The sequence below is a fragment of the Heterodontus francisci genome, chromosome 25, assembly GCF_036365525.1.
Source record: "Heterodontus francisci isolate sHetFra1 chromosome 25, sHetFra1.hap1, whole genome shotgun sequence".
Taxonomy (NCBI): domain Eukaryota; kingdom Metazoa; phylum Chordata; class Chondrichthyes; order Heterodontiformes; family Heterodontidae; genus Heterodontus; species Heterodontus francisci.
Window position 1 is genome coordinate 17,607,811 of NC_090395.1, and position 22,167 is coordinate 17,629,977.

At 48.5% G+C, this 22,167-nt stretch overlaps 1 protein-coding gene across 2 annotated transcripts in view; it reads left to right on the forward strand.

The window, feature by feature from the left end:
* The window catches only part of LOC137383768 (DNA damage-regulated autophagy modulator protein 2-like), a 162,978-nt gene that overhangs the window by 136,547 nt on the left and 4,264 nt on the right, over window positions 1-22,167 (forward strand). For both annotated transcript variants that reach the window (XM_068056937.1, XM_068056938.1), the window contains 2 exons: window positions 16,015-16,097; window positions 18,380-18,472. In XM_068056937.1, coding sequence (XP_067913038.1) covers window positions 16,015-16,097; window positions 18,380-18,472 — 176 coding nt within the window. The remainder of the gene's footprint in view (window positions 1-16,014; window positions 16,098-18,379; window positions 18,473-22,167) is intronic.

Below are 22,167 nucleotides of genomic sequence, written 5' to 3' on the forward strand. Positions count from 1 at the left end.
GATTGTGGGTGTGTCAGATTGGGAGAGATTGTACCTGGCGACTGTGGTTGTGTCGGATTGGGAGAGATTGTACCTGGGAACTGTGGTTGTGTCGGATTGGGAGAGATTGTACCTGGGAACTGTGGCTGTGTCGGATTGGGAGAGATTGTACCTGGGGGTTGTGGGTGTGTCAGATTGGGAGAGATTGTACCTGGGAACTATGGTTGTGTCGGATTGGGAGAGATTGTACCTGGGAACTATGGTTGTGTCAGATTGGGAGAGATTGTACCTCGGAACTAACGTTGTGTCGGATTGGGAGAGATTGTACCTGGGGACTGTGGGTGTGTCGGATTGGGGGAGATTGTACCTGGGGACTATGGGTGTGTCAGATTCGGAGAGATTGTACCTGGGAACGGTGGGTGTGTCGGATTGGGAGAGGTTGTACCTGGGAACTATGGTTGTGTCGGATTGGGAGAGATTGTACCTGGGGACTGTGGGTGTGTCGGATTGGGAGAGATTGTACCTGGGGACTATGGGTGTGTCAGATTGGGAGAGATTGTACCTGGGAACTGTGGGTGTGTCAGATTGGGAGAGATTGTACCTGGGAGCTGTGCTTGTGACAGATTGGGAGAGATTGTACCTGGGAACTGTGGTTGTGTCGATTGGGAGAGATTGTACCTGGGGACTGTGGGTGTGTCAGATTGTGAGAGATTGTACCTGGGGACTATGGTTGTGTCGCATTGGGAGAGATTGTACCTGCGAACTATGGTTGTGTCAGATTGGGATAGATTGTACCTGGGGACTATGGTTGTGTAGGATTGGGAGAGATTGTACCTGGGAACTGTGGTTGTGTCGGATTGGGAGAGATTTTACCTGGGAACTGTGGCTGTGTCGGATTGGGAGAGATTGTACCTGGGGATTGTGGGTGTGTCAGATTGGGAGAGATTGTACCTGGGGATTGTGGGTGTGTCTGATTGGGAGAGTTTGTACCTGGCGACTGTGGTTGTGTCGGATTGGGAGAGATTGTAGCTGGGGGCTGTGGTTGTGTCGAATTGGGAGAGATTGTACCTGGGTACTGTGGGTGTGTTCAGTTGGGAGAGATTGTACCTGTGGACTATGGGTGTGTCAGATTGTGAGAGATTGTACCTGGGAACTGTGGTTGTGTCGGATGGGGAGAGATTGTGCCTGGCGACTGTGGCTGTGTCGGATTGTGAGAGATTGTACCGGGGAACTGTGGTTGTGTCTGATTGGGAGAGATTGTACCTGGGGACTGTGGGTGTGTCAGATTGGGAGAGATTGGACCTGGGGATTGTGGGTGTGTCAGATTGGGAGAGATTGTACCTGGCGACTGTGTTTGTGTTGGATTGGGAGAGATTGTACCTGGGAACTGTTGTTGTGTCGGATTGGGAGAGTTTGTACCTGGGAACTGTGGCTGTGTCGGATTGGGAGAGATTGTACCTGGGGGTTGTGGGTGTGTCAGATTGGGAGAGATTGTACCTGGGAACTATGGTTGTGTCGGATTGGGAGAGATTGTACCTGGGATCTATGGTTGTGTCAGATTGGGAGAGATTGTACCTGGGAACTATGGTTGTGTCGGATTGGGAGAGATTGTACCTGGGGACTGTGGGTGTGTCAGATTGGTAGAGATTGTTCCTGGGGACTATGCGTGTGTCGGATTGGGAGAGATTATACCTGGGAACTATGGTTGTGTCGGATTGGGAGAGATTATACCTGGGAACTATGGTTGTGTCGGATTGGGAGAGATTGTACCTGGGAACTATGGTTGTGTCGGATTGGGAGAGATTGTACCTGCGAACTATGGTTGTGTCAGATTGGGAGAGATTGTACCTGGGGATTGTGGTTGTGTCAGATTGGGAGAGATTGGTCCTGGGTACTGTGGTTGTGTCAGATTGGGAGAGATTTTACCTGGGGACTATGGTTGTGTCAGATTGGGAGAGATTGTACCTGGGGACTATGGGTGTGTCAGATTGGGAGAGATTGTACCTGGGAACGGTGGGTGTGTCAGATTGGGAGAGATTGTACCTGGGTACTGTGGTTGTGTCAGATTGGGAGAGATTTTACCTGGGGACTATGGTTGTGTCGGATTGGGAGAGATTGTACCTGTGGATTGTGGGTGTGTCGGATTGGGAGAGATTGTACCTGGGGATTGTGGGTGTGTCAGATTGGGAGAGATTGTACCTGGGGATTGTGGGTGTGTCAGATTGGGAGAGATTGTACCTGGGGACTATGGTTGTGTCGGATTGGGAGAGATTGTACCTGTGGATTGTGGGTGTGTCGGATTGGGAGAGATTGTACCTGGGGATTGTGGGTGTGTCAGATTGGGAGAGATTGTACCTGGGGACTATGGTTGTGTTGGATTGGGAGAGATTGTACCTGGGAACTGTGGTTGTGTCGGATTGGGAGAGATTGTACCTGGGAACTGTGGTTGTGTCGGATTGGGAGAGATTGTACCTGGGGACTGTGGGTGTGTCAGATTGGGAGAGATTGGTCCTGGGTACTGTGGTTGTGTAGGATTGGGAGAGATTGTACCTGGGAACTATGGTTGTGTCGGATTGGGTGAGATTATACCTGGGGACTATGGGTGTGTCAGATTAGGAGAGATTGTACCTGGGGACTGTGGGTGTGTCAGATTGGGAGAGATTGGTCCTGGGTACTGTGGTTGTGTAGGATTGGGAGAGATTGTACCTGGGAACTGTGGTTGTGTCGGATTGGGAGAGATTTTACCTGGGAACTGTGGCTATGTCAGATTGGGAGAGATTGTACCTGGGGATTGTGGGTGTGTCTGATTGGGAGAGTTTGTACCTGGGGGCTGTGGTTGTGTCGGATTGGGAGAGATTGTACCTGGGGACTATGGGTGTGTCAGATTGTGAGAGATTGTACCTGGGAACTGTGGTTGTGTCGGATTGGGAGAGATTGTGCCTGGCGACTGTGGCTGTGTCGGATTGGGAGAGATTGTACCTGGGAACTGTGGTTGTGTCTGATTGGGAGAGATTGTACCTGGGGACTGTGGGTGTGTCAGATTGGGAGAGATTGTACCTGGGGACTATGGGTCTGTCAGATTGGGAGAGATTGTACCTGGGGATTGTGGGTGTGTCAGATTGGGAGAGATTGTACCTGGCGACTGTGGTTGTGTCGGATTGGGAGAGATTGTACCTGGGAACTGTGGTTGTGTCGGATTGGGAGAGATTGTACCTGGGAACTGTGGCTGTGTCGGATTGGGAGAGATTGTGCCTGGGGGTTGTGGGTGTGTCAGATTGGGAGAGATTGCACCTGGGAACTATGGTTGTGTCGGATTGGGAGAGATTGTACCTGGGAACTATGGTTGTGTCGGATTGGGAGAGATTGTACCTGGGGACTATGGGTGTGTCAGATTCGGAGAGATTGTACCTGGGAACGGTGGGTGTGTCGGATTGGGAGAGATTGTACCTGGGAACTATGGTTGTGTCGGATTGGGAGAGATTGTACCTGGGGACTGTGGGTGTGTCGGATTGGGAGAGATTGTACCTGGGGACTATGGGTGTGTCAGATTGGGAGAGATTGTACCTGGGAACTGTGGGTGTGTCAGATTGGGAGAGATTGTACCTGGGAGCTGTGCTTGTGACAGATTGGGAGAGATTGTACCTGGGAACTGTGGTTGTGTCGGATTGGGAGAGATTGTACCTGGGGACTGTGGGTGTGTCAGATTGTGAGAGATTGTACCTGGGGACTGTGGTTGTGTCGGATTGGGAGAGATTATACCTGGGAACTATGGTTGTGTCGGATTGGGAGAGATTGTACCTGCGAACTATGGTTGTGTCAGATTGGGATAGATTGTACCTGGGGACTATGGGTGTGTCAGATTGGGAGAGATTGTACCTGGGGATTGTGGGTGTGTCAGATTGGGAGAGATTGGTCCTGGGTACTGTGGTTGTGTAGGATTGGGAGAGATTGTACCTGGGAACTGTGGTTGTGTCGGATTGGGAGAGATTTTACCTGGGAACTGTGGCTGTGTCGGATTGGGAGAGATTGTACCTGGGGATTGTGGGTGTGTCTGATTGGGAGAGTTTGTACCTGGCGACTCTGTTTGTGTTGGATTGGGAGAGATTGTACCTGGGAACTGTGGTTGTGTCGGATTGGGAGAGTTTGTACCTGGGAACTGTGGGTGTGTCGGATTGGGAGAGATTGTACCTGGGAACGGTGGGTGTGTCAGATTGGGAGAGATTGTACCTGGGTACTGTGGTTGTGTCAGATTGGGAGAGATTGTACCTGGGGACTATGGTTGTGTCGGATTGGGAGAGATTGTACCTGTGGATTGTGGGTGTGTCGGATTGGGAGAGATTGTACCTGGGGATTGTGGGTGTGTCAGATTGGGAGAGATTGTACCTGGGGACTATGGTTGTGTTGGATTGGGAGAGATTGTACCTGGGGACTGTGGGTGTGTCAGATTGGGAGACATTGTACCTGGGGACTATGGGTGTGTCATATTGGGAGAGATTGTACCTGGGGATTGTGGGTGTGTCAGATTGGGAGAGATTGTACCTGGCGACTGTGGTTGTGTCGGATTCGGAGAGATATTACCTGGGAACTATGGTTGTGTCGGATTGGGAGAGATTGTACCTGGGAACTGTGGCTGTGTCGGATTGGGTGAGATTGTACCTGGGGATTGTGGGTGTGTCGGATTGGGAGAGATTGTACCTGGGGATTGTGGGTGTGTCAGATTGGGAGAGATTGTACCTGGGGACTATGGTTGTGTTGGATTGGGAGAGATTGTACCTGGGAACTGTGGTTGTGTCTGATTGGGAGAGATTGTACCTGGGGACTGTGGGTGTGTCAGATTGGGAGAGATTGTACCTGGGGACTATGGGTGTGTCATATTGGGAGAGATTGTACCTGGGGATTGTGGGTGTGTCAGATTGAGAGAGTTTGTACCTGGCGACTGTGGTTGTGTCGGATTGGGAGAGATTGTACCTGGGGGCTGTGGTTGTGTCGGATTGGGAGAGATTGTACCTGGGGACTGTGGGTGTGTTCAATTGGGAGAGATTGTACCTTTGGACTATGGGTGTTTCAGATTGTGAGACTTTGTACCTGGGAACTGTGGTTGTGTCGGATTGGGAGAGATTGTACCTGGGGATTGTGGGTGTGTCTGATTGGGAGAGTTTGTACCTGGCGACTCTGTTTGTGTTGGATTGGGAGAGATTGTACCTGGGAACTGTGGTTGTGTCGGATTGGGAGAGTTTGTACCTGGGAACTGTGGGTGTGTCGGATTGGGAGAGATTGTACCTGGGAACGGTGGGTGTGTCAGATTGGGAGAGATTGTACCTGGGTACTGTGGTTGTGTCAGATTGGGAGAGATTGTACCTGGGGACTATGGTTGTGTCGGATTGGGAGAGATTGTACCTGTGGATTGTGGGTGTGTCGGATTGGGAGAGATTGTACCTGGGGATTGTGGGTGTGTCAGATTGGGAGAGATTGTACCTGGGGACTATGGTTGTGTTGGATTGGGAGAGATTGTACCTGGGGACTGTGGGTGTGTCAGATTGGGAGACATTGTACCTGGGGACTATGGGTGTGTCATATTGGGAGAGATTGTACCTGGGGATTGTGGGTGTGTCAGATTGGGAGAGATTGTACCTGGCGACTGTGGTTGTGTCGGATTCGGAGAGATATTACCTGGGAACTATGGTTGTGTCGGATTGGGAGAGATTGTACCTGGGAACTGTGGCTGTGTCGGATTGGGTGAGATTGTACCTGGGGATTGTGGGTGTGTCGGATTGGGAGAGATTGTACCTGGGGATTGTGGGTGTGTCAGATTGGGAGAGATTGTACCTGGGGACTATGGTTGTGTTGGATTGGGAGAGATTGTACCTGGGAACTGTGGTTGTGTCTGATTGGGAGAGATTGTACCTGGGGACTGTGGGTGTGTCAGATTGGGAGAGATTGTACCTGGGGACTATGGGTGTGTCATATTGGGAGAGATTGTACCTGGGGATTGTGGGTGTGTCAGATTGAGAGAGTTTGTACCTGGCGACTGTGGTTGTGTCGGATTGGGAGAGATTGTACCTGGGGGCTGTGGTTGTGTCGGATTGGGAGAGATTGTACCTGGGGACTGTGGGTGTGTTCAATTGGGAGAGATTGTACCTTTGGACTATGGGTGTTTCAGATTGTGAGACTTTGTACCTGGGAACTGTGGTTGTGTCGGATTGGGAGAGATTGTACCTGGGGATTGTGGGTGTGTCAGATTGGGAGAGATTGTACCTGGCGACTGTGGTTGTGTCGGATTGGGAGAGATTGTACCTGGGAACTGTGGTTGTGTCGGATTGGGAGAGATTTTACCTGGGAACTGTGGCTGTGTCGGATTGGGAGAGATTGTACCTGGGGATTGTGGGTGTGTCAGATTGGGAGAGATTGTACCTGGGAACTATGGTTGTGTCGGATTGGGAGAGATTGTACCTGGGAACTATGGTTGTGTCGGATTGGGAGAGATTGTACCTGGGAACTATGGTTGTGTCGGATTGGGAGAGATTGTACCAAGGGACTGTGGGTGTGTCGGATTGGGAGAGATTGTACCTGGGGACTATGGGTGTGTCAGATTGGGAGAGATTGTACCTGGGAACTGTGGTTGTGTCGGATTGGGAGAGATTTTACCTGGAAACTGTGGCTGTGTCAGATTGGGAGAGATTGTACCTGGGGATTGTGGGTGTGTCAGATTGTGAGACTTTGTACCTGGGAACTGTGGTTGTGTCGGATTGGGAGAGATTGTACCTGGGAACTGTGGGTGTGTCAGATTGGGAGAGATTGTACCTGGGTACTGTGGTTGTGTCAGATTGGGAGAGATTGTACCTGGGGACTATGGTTGTGTCGGATTGGGAGAGATTGTACCTGTGGATTGTGGGTGTGTCGGATTGGGAGAGATTGTACCTGGGGATTGTGGGTGTGTCGGATTGGGAAAGATTGTACCTGGGGATTGTGGGTGTGTCAGATTGGGAGAGATTGTACCTGAGGACTATGGTTGTGTTGGATTGGGAGAGATTGTACCTGGGAACTGTGGTTGTGTCAGATTGGGAGAGATTGTACCTGGGGACTGTGGGTGTGTCATATTGGGAGAGATTGTACCTGGGGACTATGGGTGTGTCAGATTGGTTGAGATTGTACCTGGGGATTGTGGGTGTGTCAGATTGGGAGAGATTGTACCTGGGGACTGTGGTTGTGTCGGATTGGGAGAGATTGTACCTGGGAACTGTGGTTGTGTCGGATTGGGAGAGATTGTACCTGGGAACTGTGGGTGTGTCAGATTGGGAGAGATTGTACCTGGGTACTGTGGTTGTGTCAGATTGGGAGAGATTGTACCTGGGGACTATGGTTGTGTCGGATTGGGAGAGATTGTACCTGTGGATTGTGGCTGTGTCGGATTGGGAGAGATTGTACCTGGGGATTGTGGGTGTGTCAGATCGGGAGAGATTGTACCTGGCGACTGTGGTTGTGTCGGATTGGGAGAGATTGTACCTGGGAACTGTGGTTGTGTCGGATTGGGAGAGATTTTACCTGGGAACTGTGGCTGTGTCGGATTGGGAGAGATTGTACCTGGGGATTGTGGGTGTGTCAGATTGGGAGAGATTGTACCTGGGAACTATGGTTGTGTCGGATTGGGAGAGATTGTACCTGGGAACTATGGTTGTGTCGGATTGGGAGAGATTGTACCTGGGAACTATGGTTGTGTCGGATTGGGAGAGATTGTACCAAGGGACTGTGGGTGTGTCGGATTGGGAGAGATTGTACCTGGGGACTATGGGTGTGTCAGATTGGGAGAGATTGTACCTGGGAACTGTGGTTGTGTCGGATTGGGAGAGATTTTACCTGGAAACTGTGGCTGTGTCAGATTGGGAGAGATTGTACCTGGGGATTGTGGGTGTGTCAGATTGTGAGACTTTGTACCTGGGAACTGTGGTTGTGTCGGATTGGGAGAGATTGTACCTGGGAACTGTGGGTGTGTCAGATTGGGAGAGATTGTACCTGGGTACTGTGGTTGTGTCAGATTGGGAGAGATTGTACCTGGGGACTATGGTTGTGTCGGATTGGGAGAGATTGTACCTGTGGATTGTGGGTGTGTCGGATTGGGAGAGATTGTACCTGGGGATTGTGGGTGTGTCGGATTGGGAAAGATTGTACCTGGGGATTGTGGGTGTGTCAGATTGGGAGAGATTGTACCTGAGGACTATGGTTGTGTTGGATTGGGAGAGATTGTACCTGGGAACTGTGGTTGTGTCAGATTGGGAGAGATTGTACCTGGGGACTGTGGGTGTGTCATATTGGGAGAGATTGTACCTGGGGACTATGGGTGTGTCAGATTGGTTGAGATTGTACCTGGGGATTGTGGGTGTGTCAGATTGGGAGAGATTGTACCTGGGGACTGTGGTTGTGTCGGATTGGGAGAGATTGTACCTGGGAACTGTGGTTGTGTCGGATTGGGAGAGATTGTACCTGGGAACTGTGGGTGTGTCAGATTGGGAGAGATTGTACCTGGGTACTGTGGTTGTGTCAGATTGGGAGAGATTGTACCTGGGGACTATGGTTGTGTCGGATTGGGAGAGATTGTACCTGTGGATTGTGGGTGTGTCGGATTGGGAGAGATTGTACCTGGGGATTGTGGGTGTGTCGGATTGGGAAAGATTGTACCTGGGGATTGTGGGTGTGTCAGATTGGGAGAGATTGTACCTGAGGACTATGGTTGTGTTGGATTGGGAGAGATTGTACCTGGGAACTGTGGTTGTGTCAGATTGGGAGAGATTGTACCTGGGGACTGTGGGTGTGTCATATTGGGAGAGATTTAACCTGGGGACTATGGGTGTGTCAGATTGGTTGAGATTGTACCTGGGGATTGTGGGTGTGTCAGATTGGGAGAGATTGTACCTGGGGACTGTGGTTGTGTCGGATTGGGAGAGATTGTACCTGGGAACTATGGTTGTGTCGGATTGGGAGAGATTGGACCTGGGAACTGTGGCTGTGTCGGATTGGGAGAGATTGCACCTGGGGATTGTGGGTGTGTCAGATTGGGAGAGATTGTACCTGGGGATTGTGGGTGTGTCAGATTGAGAGAGTTTGTACCTGGCGACTGTGGTTGTGTCGGATTGGGAGAGATTGTACCTGGGGACTGTGGATGTGTTCAATTGGGAGACATTGTACCTTTGGACTATGGGTGTGTCAGATTGTGAGAGATTGTACCTGGGAACTGTGGTTGTGTCGGATTGGGAGAGATTGTACCTGGGGACTGTGGGTGTGTCAGATTGGGAGAGATTGTACCTGGGGACGATGGGTGTGTCAGATTGGGAGAGATTGTACCTGGGGATTGTGGGTGTGTCAGATTGGGAGAGATTGTACCTGGCGACTGTGGTTGTGTCAGATTGGGAGAGATTGTACCTGGGAACTGTGGTTGTGTCGGATTGGGAGAGATTGTACCTGGGGACTGTGGGTGTGTCGGATTGGGAGAGATTGTACCTGGGAACTGTGGGTGTGTCAGATTGGGAGAGATTGTACCTGGGTACTGTGGTTGTGTCAGATTGGGAGAGATTGTACCTGGGGACTATGGTTGTGTCGGATTGGGAGAGATTGTACCTGTGGATTGTGGGTGTGTCGGATTGGGAGAGATTGTACCTGGGGGTTGTGGGTGTGTCGGATTTCGAAAGATTGTACCTGGGGATTGTGGGTGTGTCAGATTGGGAGAGATTGTACCTGAGGACTATGGTTGTGTTGGATTGGGAGAGATTGTACCTGGGAACTGTGGTTGTGTAAGATTGGGAGAGATTGTACCTGGGGACTGTGGGTGTGTCAGATTGTGAGAGATTGTACCTGGGAACTGTGGTTGTGTCGGATTGGGAGAGATTGTACCTGGGGACTGTGGGTGTGTCAGATTGGGAGAGATTGTACCTGGGGACGATGGGTGTGTCAGATTGGGAGAGATTGTACCTGGGAACTATGGTTGTGTCGGATTGGGAGAGATTGGACCTGGGAACTGTGGCTGTGTCGGATTGGGAGAGATTGCACCTGGGGATTGTGGGTGTGTCAGATTGGGAGAGATTGTACCTGGGGATTGTGGGTGTGTCAGATTGAGAGAGTTTGTACCTGGCGACTGTGGTTGTGTCGGATTGGGAGAGATTGTACCTGGGGACTGTGGATGTGTTCAATTGGGAGAGATTGTACCTTTGGACTATGGGTGTGTCAGATTGTGAGAGATTGTACCTGGGAACTGTGGTTGTGTCGGATTGGGAGAGATTGTACCTGGGGACTGTGGGTGTGTCAGATTGGGAGAGATTGTACCTGGGGACGATGGGTGTGTCAGATTGGGAGAGATTGTACCTGGGGATTGTGGGTGTGTCAGATTGGGAGAGATTGTACCTGGCGACTGTGGTTGTGTCAGATTGGGAGAGATTGTACCTGGGAACTGTGGTTGTGTCGGATTGGGAGAGATTTTACCTGGGAACTGTGGCTGTGTCGGATTGGGAGAGATTGTACCTGGGGATTGTGGGTGTGTCAGATTGGGAGAGATTGTACCTGGGGATTGTGGGTGTGTCAGATTGGGAGAGTTTGTACCTGGCGACTGTGGTTGTGTCGGATTGGGAGAGATTGTACCTGGGGGCTGTGGTTGTGTCGGATTGGGAGAGATTGTTCCTGGGTACTGTGGGTGTGTTCAATTGGGAGAGTTTGTACCTGGGGACTATGGGTGCGTCAGATTGGGAGAGATTGTACCTGGGAACTGTGGTTGTGTCGGATTGGGAGAGATTGTGCCTGGCGACTATGGCTGTGTCGCATTGGGAGAGATTGTACCTGGGAACTGTGGTTGTGTCGGATTGGGAGAGATTGTACCTGGGGACTGTGGGTGTGTCAGATTGGGAGAGATTGTACCTGGGGACTGTGGGTGTGTCAGATTGGGAGAGATTGTACCTGGGGACTATGGGTGTGTCAGATTGGGAGAGATTGTACCTGGGGATTGTGGGTGTGTCAGATTGGGAAAGATTGTACCTGGCGACTGTGGTTGTGTCGGATTGGGAGAGATTGTACCTGGGAACTGTGGTTGTGTCGGATTGGGAGAGATTGTACCTTTGGACTATGGGTGTGTCAGATTGTGAGAGATTGTACCTGGGAACTGTGGTTGTGTCGGATTGGGAGAGATTGTACCTGGGGACTGTGGGTGTGTCAGATTGGGAGAGATTGTACCTGGGGACGATGGGTGTGTCAGATTTGGAGAGATTGTACCTGGGGATTGTGGGTGTGTCAGATTGGGAGAGATTGTACCTGGCGACTGTGGTTGTGTCAGATTGGGAGAGATTGTACCTGGGAACTGTGGTTGTGTCGGATTGGGAGAGATTTTACCTGGGAACTGTGGCTGTGTCGGATTGGGAGAGATTGTACCTGGGGATTGTGGGTGTGTCAGATTGGGAGAGATTGTACCTGGGGATTGTGGGTGTGTCAGAGTGGGAGAGATTGTACCTGGCGACTGTGGTTGTGTCGGATTGGGAGAGATTGTACCTGGGAACTGTGGTTGTGTCGGATTGGGAGAGATTTTACCTGGGACCTGTGGCTGTGTCGGATTGGGAGAGATTGTACCTGGGGATTGTGGGTGTGTCAGATTGGGAGAGATTGTACCTGGGGATTGTGGGTGTGTCAGATTGGGAGAGTTTGTACCTGGCGACTGTGGTTGTGTCGGATTGGGAGAGATTGTACCTGGGGGCTGTGGTTGTGTCGGATTGGGAGAGATTGTACCTGGGGACTGTGGGTGTGTTCAATTGTGAGAGATTGTACCTGGGAACTGTGGTTGTGTCGGATTGGGAGAGATTGTACCTGGGGACTGTGGGTGTGTCGGATTGGGAGAGATTGTACCTGGGAACTGTGGGTGTGTCAGATTGGGAGAGATTGTACCTGGGGACTGTGGGTGTGTCGGATTGGGAGAGATTGTACCTGGGGACTATGGTTGTGTCGGATTGGGAGAGATTGTCCCTGGGGATTGTGGGTGTGTCGGATTGGGAGAGATTGTACCTGGGGATTGTGGGTGTGTCGGATTGGGAGAGATTGTACCTGGGGACTGTGGTTGTGTCGGATTGGGAGGGATTGTACCTGGGGACTATGGGTGTTTCAGATTTGGAGAGATTGTACCTGTGGACTATGGGTGTGTCAGATTGTGAGAGATTGTACCTGGGGATTGTGGGTGTGTCAGATTGGGAGAGATTGTACCTGGCGACTGTGGTTGTGTCGGATTGGGAGAGATTGTACCTGGGAGCTGTGGTTGTCGGATTGGGAGAGATTGTACCTGGGTACTGTGGTTGTGTCGGATTGGGAGAGATTGTACCTGGGGACTGTGGGTGTCTCAGATTGGGAGAGATTGTACCTGGGGACTGTGGGTGTGTCGGATTGGGAGAGATTGTACCTGGGGACTTTGGGTATGTCAGATTGGGAGAGATTGTACCTGGGGACTGTGGGTCTGTCAGATTGAGAGAGATTGTACCTGGGGACTGTGGGTGTGTCAGATTGGGAGAGATTGTACCTGGGGACTGTGGGTGTGTCAGATTGGGAGAGATTGTACCTGGGGACTGTGGGTGTGTCGGTTTGGGAGAGATTGTACCTGGGGACTGTGGGTGTGTCGGATTGGGAGAGATTGTACCTGGGGACTGTGGGTATGTCAGATTTCGAGAGATTGTACCTGGGAACTGTGGGTGTGTTGGATTGGGAGAGATTGTACCTGGGGACTGTGGGTGTGTCAGATTGGGAGAGATTGTTCCTAGGGACTGTGAGAGTGTCAGATTGGGAGAGATTGTTCCTGGGAGTATAGATACAAGATTTAAATAATTGGCAATCCTTCGCATTGAGGTGTAATTAATAAAATGTGTTCATTAGATCTGTGCAGATTCATTCACTTGCTCTTGGCTTCTCTCTCTGGCTTTGTCTCTCTCACTGTGTCCCTTTCACATCCCTCTGTCTTTCTGTCTGTCTCTCTCCTGTTTCACTTCAAAGAACATCCACCCAATTCCCAGGTAAAACCTCTCCCAATCTGACACAGTTGACAGTCCCCAGGTACTATCTATACCCAGTCACTGTGCGTAAATCTGAAACTAGAGCACTGAACCTAAATAACGGCAACTACATCAGCATCCTGGGGCTTACCACTGACCACCTGGAAGGACAGGGGCAGCAGATGCATGGGAACACCACCTCCTGCAAGTTCCTCTCCAGGCCACACACCATCCTGACTTGGAACTATATCGCCGTTCCTTCACTGTCGCTGGGTCAGAATCCTGGAACTCCCTTCCTAACAGCACTGTGGGTGTACCTACCCCACACGGACTGCAGCGGTTCAAGAAGGCAGCCCACCAACACCTTCTCCAGGGCAATTAGGGATGGGCAATAAATGCTGGCCGCGCCAGCGACGCCCACATTCCATGAATGAATAAAATAAACATATGTATGAGGGGCGAGTTAGCTCAAGTAAGTTGGGAACTTAGATTAAAAGATATGGCAGTAGATGAGTAATGGAAAATATTTAAAGAAATATTTCCTAATTTTCAGTGAATCTGTGTTCCACTGAGAAAAGCTGACAGATTCCCTGGATCTGACTCTCTACATTCTAGGGTTCGAAAAGAGGTAACTGCGGAGATAGTGCATGCACTGGTTGTGATTTTCCAAAAGTCCCTAGACTCTAGAATGATCCCAGCAGATTGGGAGTTAGTCGATGTAACAGCACTATTCAAGAAAGGAGGGAGAGAAAAAAGAGGGAACTACAGACCAGTTAGCCTGACATCAGTAGTCAGGAAAATGCTGGAATCTATTATTCAAAAAGTGGTAACAGGGCACTTAGAAAGTCATAATATGATTAGGCAGAGTCAAAATGGTTTTATAAAAAGGAAATTTGACAAGTCTATTGGTGTTTTTTGAGGATGTAACTAGCAGGATAGATAATGGGGAACCAGTGGATGTAGTATATTTAGATTTTCAAAAGGCATTTGATAAGGTGCCACACTAAAGTTGATGCACAAGATAAGGGCTCATGGGATTGAGGGGTAATCGATTAGCATGGATAGAGGATTGGTTAAAGGACAGAAACAAGAGTGTTGGAATAAACAGGTCATGTTCAGTTTGTCAGGCTGGGGTGTCACAAGGATCAGTGTTGGTGCCTCAGCTATTTACAATCTATATCAATGACTTAAATGAAGGGATCGAGTGTAATATATCAAATTTACTGATAATACAAAGCTAACTGGAAAAGAAAGCTGTGAGGAGGACACAAAGGGATATAGATGGGTTAAGTGAGTGGGCGAGAAGGTGGTAGATGGAGTATAATGCGGGGAAATGTGTTATTCACTTTGATAGGAAGATTAGAAACACTGACTTTTTTAAATGGTGAGAAACTATTAAATGTTGGTGTTCAGGGGGATTTGGGCGTCCTTGTAAAAGATACACTCAAAGTTAGCATGCAGGTACAGCAAGTGATTGGAAAGACAAATGGTATGTTGGCCTTTTTTGCAAGGGGATTGGAGTACAATAACAACTCATTTATATAGTGCCTTTCATGTAATGAAATATTCCAAGGCACTTCACAAGAGCACCACAAGAGGGGTTTAAGAAGATGGTTTGCCGTAGACAAAAGAAGCCAGGGGCTATCTTTGCATTCCAGGATAATCCTGGATTGTTGAGCAGTTTTAGCAGACGAGAGTCGGACCCAGTCGTGTTTTATGTGATCCAGTCAGACCTAGTGATGAATGGCTAAGACAGTTTTCCACCATGTCTATTCAAGTCTGAGTCCCTTAGACTTAAGAGAGTGGAGATGAGGACAGAAGATGCATTCACATAACTTGACCGCTTGTGTGAGGTCATTGACCTTCTTTCGGCACTGTATCCAGGTCCTCGGGGCTACACTTGTGGCATTACAAGAATAAGGAACTCTTGCTGCTATTGTACAGGGCTTTGGTGAGACCACACCTGGAGTACTGTGTACAGTTTTGAGCTTTGAATCTAAGGAAGGATATACTTGCCTTCAAGGAGTTGGAACAATGGTTTACTAGATTGATTCCTGATGAGGGGATTATCCTATGAGGAGAGCTTGAGTAGAATGGGCCTTTACTCTCTGGAACTTAGAAGAATGAGAGGCGATCTCATTGAAACATATAAGATAGTGAGAAACTGTTTCCCATGGCTAGAGATCTGGAACGAGGGGACAAGGAGGATGATCATTTAGCACTAAGATGAGGAGAAATTTCTGCATTCAGAGGGTTGTGGACCTTTGGAGTTCCCTACCCCAGAGAGCTGTGGATGCTCAGTCATTGAGTATGTTCAAAGCTGTGATCAATAAATTTTTGGTCTCTGAGGGAGGTAAGGAAGATGGGGATCGGATGGGAAAGTGTCAAAGGGTATTGCGGGGGTGGGGGGGGGGGGTATGGTAGGCGAGAAAGTGGAGTTGAGGCCACAATCAGATCAGCCATGATCATATTGAATGCCGGAGCAGGCTTACTTCTGTTCCTAGTTTGTATGTTTTTATTGAGCACACTTAAACTGAATGTTACTTTCAGGAGATGAGTAGGGAACCCCAGAGGTTGGTGTCTAATTGGTGTGACTCTCTAAAATATTGTTGAGTAGAATATAAGAACATAAGTAATAGGAACAGGAGTAGGCCATTCGGCCCCTTTGTGCCTGCTCCGGCATTCGGTATGATCATGGCTGATCTGATTGTGGCCTCAACTCCACTTTCCCGCCTACCCCCCCCACCCCCCACCCCCCGCAATACCCTTTGACTCCCTTGTTAGTCAAGAATTTATATCCCTCTGCCTTAAAAATATTCAGTGACACTGACTCCACCACTCTCTGGGGAAGAGAGTTCCAAAGACTCCTTGTCTCCATTTTAAGTGAACAACCCTTATTTTTAAACTGTGTTCCCTAGTTCTAGTCTTGATCATTAATCTTTGCTGAGTTCCATTATCCAGTTCAAGGGGTATAAAGTCTCTGCTCTCTAAAATTGTCTGTCGTTACCTGTTGTTTCCATGACTCCCTCCTTTCCAGTGTTTATCTCCTCTGTGACTCTCTACACAACAATCTCTGCCATTGATATGGCAATGAAGCTACATTGGAACCCAACAGAGAAGGTAAGCTTTGAATAAGTGAATATCTCAATCCATCCAGCTGCTTCCATTCCATACAGACTCTATTGAAGGTGCAGATGTTGTCCTTTTTGAATCATTATTCTCCCTGCTCCCCTGCTGAGGCCTGATTCAATGGGCACCGCAAGCTCTTCAGTACTAACAGAAGAGAAAATGAAATCCCCATTTCATGGTTAGGTCATCTTTGGAAACACGTCCTCTCAAATCCTAACTTGGGCTTGCGTTCTTAGGCTACGGTTAGTAAGGTGTGCTTTTGTTATCAGACAGGTGGAAACTCTACTCCCTTACGCTTCTCAGTAGCTTAGTTCGAAGATTCTTAAGGGTTTGTGTGAATGTTAGACTCTGAAGAAAAAAAGTTAAACATGGGTGCTGGTTTCAAGCAGGAAACAACTCTAATTTGCACAATTTGGTGCCCAATGGGCAGGAAGACCATGTGTTAGAAAATTCCCACTGATTCAGGAAGGCTGCTATCTGACATTGAGTTTAAGGCATGTTTATTCATTTAGAGATACAGCACTGAAACAGGCCCTTCGGCCCACCAAGTCTGTGCTGACCAACAACCGCCCATTTATACTAATCCTACAGTAATCCCATATTCCCTACCACCTACCTACACTAGGGGAAATTTACAACAGCCAATTTACCTATCAACCTGCAAGTCTTTGGCTGTGGGAGGAAACCAGAGCACCCAGCGAAAACCCACATGGTCACACGGAGAACTTGCAAACTCCACACAGGCAGTACCCAGAATCGAACCCAGGTCCCTGGAGCTGTGAGGCTGCGGTGCTAACCACTACACCACTGTGCCGCTGTGTTGTTAGTGCAGAATAAAGTGATACTTCACTCTTTAATTGTCATTTGTAAATAACGTGTGATTGTTTGATGCTAGTATTGCTTGCTAATATCAGAATGTTGCATCTTGCATTTGGGAGGAGAGCATTTTCCAGTGTCCAGGTTCAGGAAATGTGATCAGGATGTGGTGTCATTCGGATAGTGTTTTACATTATCTGAGGGTGATGTGTCCTCTACAAACACATTTCTGTCCTGTTCCCAAGCCAGGTGAGGACAGAAATTGACTTCCTGGGATGGCTCCCATAGTTCAATATCCTGCCAACACTCACTCATAGGAACATTGGAGCAGCACGTGGCCATTCAGCCCATTGAGCCTGCTCTGCCATTCAGTACAATCATGGCTGATTATCCACTTCAGTGCCTTTTTCCCACATTATCCCCAAATCCCTTGATGTCATTGGCATTTACTCTACTGATTCAATTATGAATAGCTACCTGGGCAAGGTATTGGAGGGCCACTAGCCCTGAGCCATAGCCCAGAATAGGTTAAATGTTATGAATGAGTACAGCTGCAGGTGAGTCCTCTTCTCCCCTCACACAGGAGTACATATAGGGAATTGTGGGACATTAGCGGGATTTCACGATCAGTGCTCCTGCAGAGCCAGGGGCTGCACAGGAACCACACAGGGATATGGTAACATTAGGGTATGGTAACACACTCTAATAGTCATCAGCATCAGGAGAGTGATGAAGGAGATAAAGATTAACTAGCAACAAACCTGGGCCTGGGGAAATGGGGAACAGAACCTGGGGAAACGGGGATAGGAGTCTGGGGAAACGGGGAACAGAGCCTGGGGAAGTGGAGAACAGAGTCTGGGAAATGGGGAACTGAGCCCAGGCAATGAAGAATAGAGCCTGGGAAGTAGAGAACAGAGCTTGGGAAATGGGGAACAAAGTCTGGGAAACTGGGAACAAAGCCCAGGGAAACCAAGAAGAGAGCCCAGAAAAAAGGCTATTCAGCTCTTGAGGCTTTTATATGGGAACAGGAGTGAGGCATTCAGTCCCTTGAGCCTGCTGCACTATTCAATCAGTGCTTGGTTGCTCATTCCTGAACGTCATTTACCTGCCTTTACTCCGTACCCCTCCTTATCCAACAAAATCTGTCAGCTTCCATTTTGTCCCAGCATTCACAGCCTTTTGGCAGAATGTTCCAGATTTCCAGTACCCTTTGTGTGAAGACGTGCTGCCTGACATCACCCCGAATGATCTAGCTGTAATTTTAAGATTATGCCTCCTTGCTCAGGACTCCCCCACAAGAGGAAATGAATATAGTGGAGACTGAGTCTGGAGGGCACTCTGCCTTGGCTGCTGTGGATTGAATGCAGTGGTCACTGAGTTTGGACTGAGACAGGATGGATTCTGGGTTTGATGTATTGATGCTAAGTTTTGGCCCCCTGTTTTTATTTTTTTGGCAGGGCTACACATTGCACATGGTCAGTACAATCTCGGAATGGTCCCTTGCCTTTTCCTTCCTCAGTTTCTTCCTCACTTACATCCGGGATTTTCAGGTGAGCGAAGTTTGAATTGGTGCTGATGTATATTTGTGGAGCTCGGAGGAACTTGTGCCCTGAAAGCCCGGTTGGTCTTTGGTCTCACTAACATGGTGATTAACTCTACTTTGTGGGTCTCGAAAACAAGTGAGGGAAGAGGTTTGTGGGTTAGAGTAGCACCAGACCAGACCTGGGAGTGTTCACAAGGGTGCTGGAAAATGTCTGAGCTGAGCTGAGCTGAGCCAGAACCACTTTGGCCAGGCAGAGCTCAGGAACAACTTTCCTGCTGGCTCAAGGTATTGCCTGCATACTTGTTATAGCTCTTTGGTACTCCACATTCCGATCCTACAGCACCTTCCTAGTGGATGTCCCTCTCAGCCTCTTTTTGAAAACTGTATGTTAAAAACCTTATGACTGCCTGCAACACCCTAATTTTTGTTGTCACGCTTCTTGTGTCAACTTTTTCCCCATTATAAATTCCTGTGACCACATTTATGCTGGGAGCACCCCATGTAAACTTGTCACACTGTAATTACACCCTCCTGCCAGTGTCAGTGCTGTAGTGCCTCAGTTTGTTGTCTCCCAGCTCCTCAACCTGTCTTGTGCAGAACTCCTGTGGTCGTATCAACCGTACTCTGCTTCTCAGTGTGCCATAACTTTGACTATTTAATTACAAATCCTCATGTTCAAATCCCTGTATGATCTCGCTCCTCCTTAACTCTGTAATCACTTCTACCTGTCCAACCCTCCAAGATCTCTCTATACCTCCAATTGTGGCCTCTTGTACATTACTCTGCTTCACCATAGGTGGTTACACCTTCAGCTGCCAAGGCCCTCAGCTCTGGAATTCCCTCCCTAAACCTCCTCTTCTCTCGGCCTCACCTTCCTCTCAGACCTTCCTTCAGACTTACTTCTTTGACTGAGTTTTTGGTCATATATCCTAATGTATCCTCCTTTGGCTCAGTTTCAGATTTGTCTGATAACACGCTTGTGAAGCATCTTAGGATGTTTTCCTACATTAAAAGTGCTACATAAATATAAGTTGTTATATAAAGATAAGTACAGTGGAGACTCAGTTATCCTTGCCCAATTACCGTTTCCCCACTCACCTACCCCACTTGGCCTCGAGACTCAGCTCATCTGCTGCTGAAACCTCATTGTTATCTCTAAACTTGACTATATTCTAACGTACTCCTAGCCAGCCTCCCACAATCTACCCTCTGTAAAGTTGAAGTCATCCAAAGCTTTGCTGCCCATGCCCTAGCTCACACCAAATGTCATTCACACATCACCCCTGTGCTTACTGACCTACATTGAGTCCCAGTTAAGCAATGCCTCGATTTTAAAATTCTCATCCTTGTTTTCAATTCCCTCCATGGCCTTGCCCCTCCCTATCTCTGTAATCCCCTCCAGCCGCACAACACTCTCTGATATCTGTACTCTTCTAAGTCGGGCCTCTTGTGCATCCTCAATTTTAATCGCTTCATTATTGGTGGCTATGCCTTCTGTTGCCTAGGCCCTAAGCTCTGGAATACCGTCCCTGAACCTCTCCGCTTCTCCACCACACTTTCCTCCTTTAAGACACTCTCTAAAACCTACCTCTTGACCAAGCTTTTGGTGTCTACCCTAATATTTCCTTTTGTGTCTCGGTGTCATACTTTAGAATCATAGAAAGTTTACGGCACAGAAAGAGTCCACTTGGCACACCGTGTCTGCACCGGTCGAAAAATGAGCCACCCAGTCTAATCTCACCTTCCAGCATTTGGTCTGTAGCCCTGCAGATTACGTGCATATGCAGACACCTTTTAAATGAGTTGAGGGTCTCTGCCTCCACTATCCTTTCAGGCAGTGAGTTCCAGATGCCTACCACCCTCTGGGTGGAAAAACTTTTCCTCATCTCCCCTCTAATCTTTCTACCCATCACTTTAAATCTATGCCCCCTCATCACTGACCCCTTCACCTCCACTCTATCCAGACCCCTCACAATTTTGTACATTTCAATCAGATCTCCCCTCAACCTTCTCTGTTCCAAGGAGAACAACCCCAGTCTATCCAATCTTTCCTCATAGCTGCATTTTTCCAGTTCTGACAACATCCTCGTCAATCTCCTCTGTACCCTCTCTAGTGCAATTACATCCTTTCTGTAATGAGATGATCAGAACTGCACACAGTACTCAAGTTGTGGCCTAACCAATGAGTTATACAGTTCCAGCATAACCTCCCTGCTCTTGTGTTCTATACCTCGGCTAATAAAGGAAAGGATTCCATATGCCTTCTTAACCACCTTATCGACCTGTCCTCCTACCTTCAAGCGCTTTGTTTTATTATGCACATGTGAAGCACCTTGGAATGTTTTAATATGTAACTGTTCTATATAAATACTAATTGATGTGGTTTTTGACTACACTTGAGTTTGACACCCTGTGTGCTAATCTACATGAGATTGACTTGTATATCTTAAAATGAAACAGAACATTCTGGAACCACACTGTGGGTGAAACTGCATCCGAAAGAGAGCTGTCAGTAATGGTTTCAGCTGTGGGACGCTTCATCACAACCAGCCGAAATACTAACTTGTCCTCTGTTTTACAGATGCTGTCAACTATTTCCAGAATGTTCTATGCTGTTATTTTTGGCATCAGGGACATGTGGAAAATCGCCCAACCCAATATCGGGCCCAACATCTTCCAGGAGTATTTTGGGAGCAGGTTTTGGGCCTTCATTGCACTCCTTTTATGTCTGTGATGGGTGAAGTGAGGTCCAGGCTCTACTCCAGAAATTTCACTCCCATTAAAATTGCAATGAATTTGGACAGCGAGTGCCACACTTGGGTCATGTGCTGCACCTTTATGGGGTGGAGGGCTCTAGTTTTACGTCAATAATCACATCGCTGCAGGTTGAAGTTGCTGTGTGAACCTGGTCACAGGCCTCACCTCAGGCAGCGAGTCCTCACGAATAGTCTGTATTGTCCTGTTTCACCAGTAAACAGACACCAGTGAAGACAGCCCCAGACTGTGGCACTGTGCCTGAGAGTGGTCACATAAACACTGCAGAGGCACCTGTGCTCACCTGGGCCAGGATCACTTCAGCTCAGCACAGCCCAACAGCACCTGAACTGACCCTGCTCCATATTTCATGGACTTCATGACTCACTTTTAAATATTTACATTACACTCATACTCTGTAGTATCACTCTCACCTCTACGTCATGGGTTCAAGTCCCACTCCTGAGATAGCTCAATACTGCTAATACAGTACAGCACTGTCAGAGGTGCTGCCTTTTGGCAAACTTGTTAAACCAAGGCGTTGCCTGTTCTCTCAGGTGGACATGAAAGATCCCACAGCAGTATTTCAAAGAAGAACAGGGAAGTTCGGACCTGGCTAATATTTATCCCTCAACCAATATCACTAAAAAGGTTATCTGATCAGTCATCTCATTGCTGTTTGTGGGATCTTACTGGGTACATGTTGGCTGTCGTGTTCCTACATTATGACCGCGACACTTCAAAAAGTACTTTATTGGCTGTGAAATACTTCAGGACATCCTGACGTCATGAAGGGCGCTATATAAATGCGCATCTCTCTTTCCTTTGCATTTATAGAGTGACTGATCAAAACTTCCCCAAGTGACTCTCATACACAAGCCCGAGTTCCTTTTTAAAGGCAATCAGTTACATGAGTAAGGAGATAGTCACTCTGTGCCAAAGTCATCC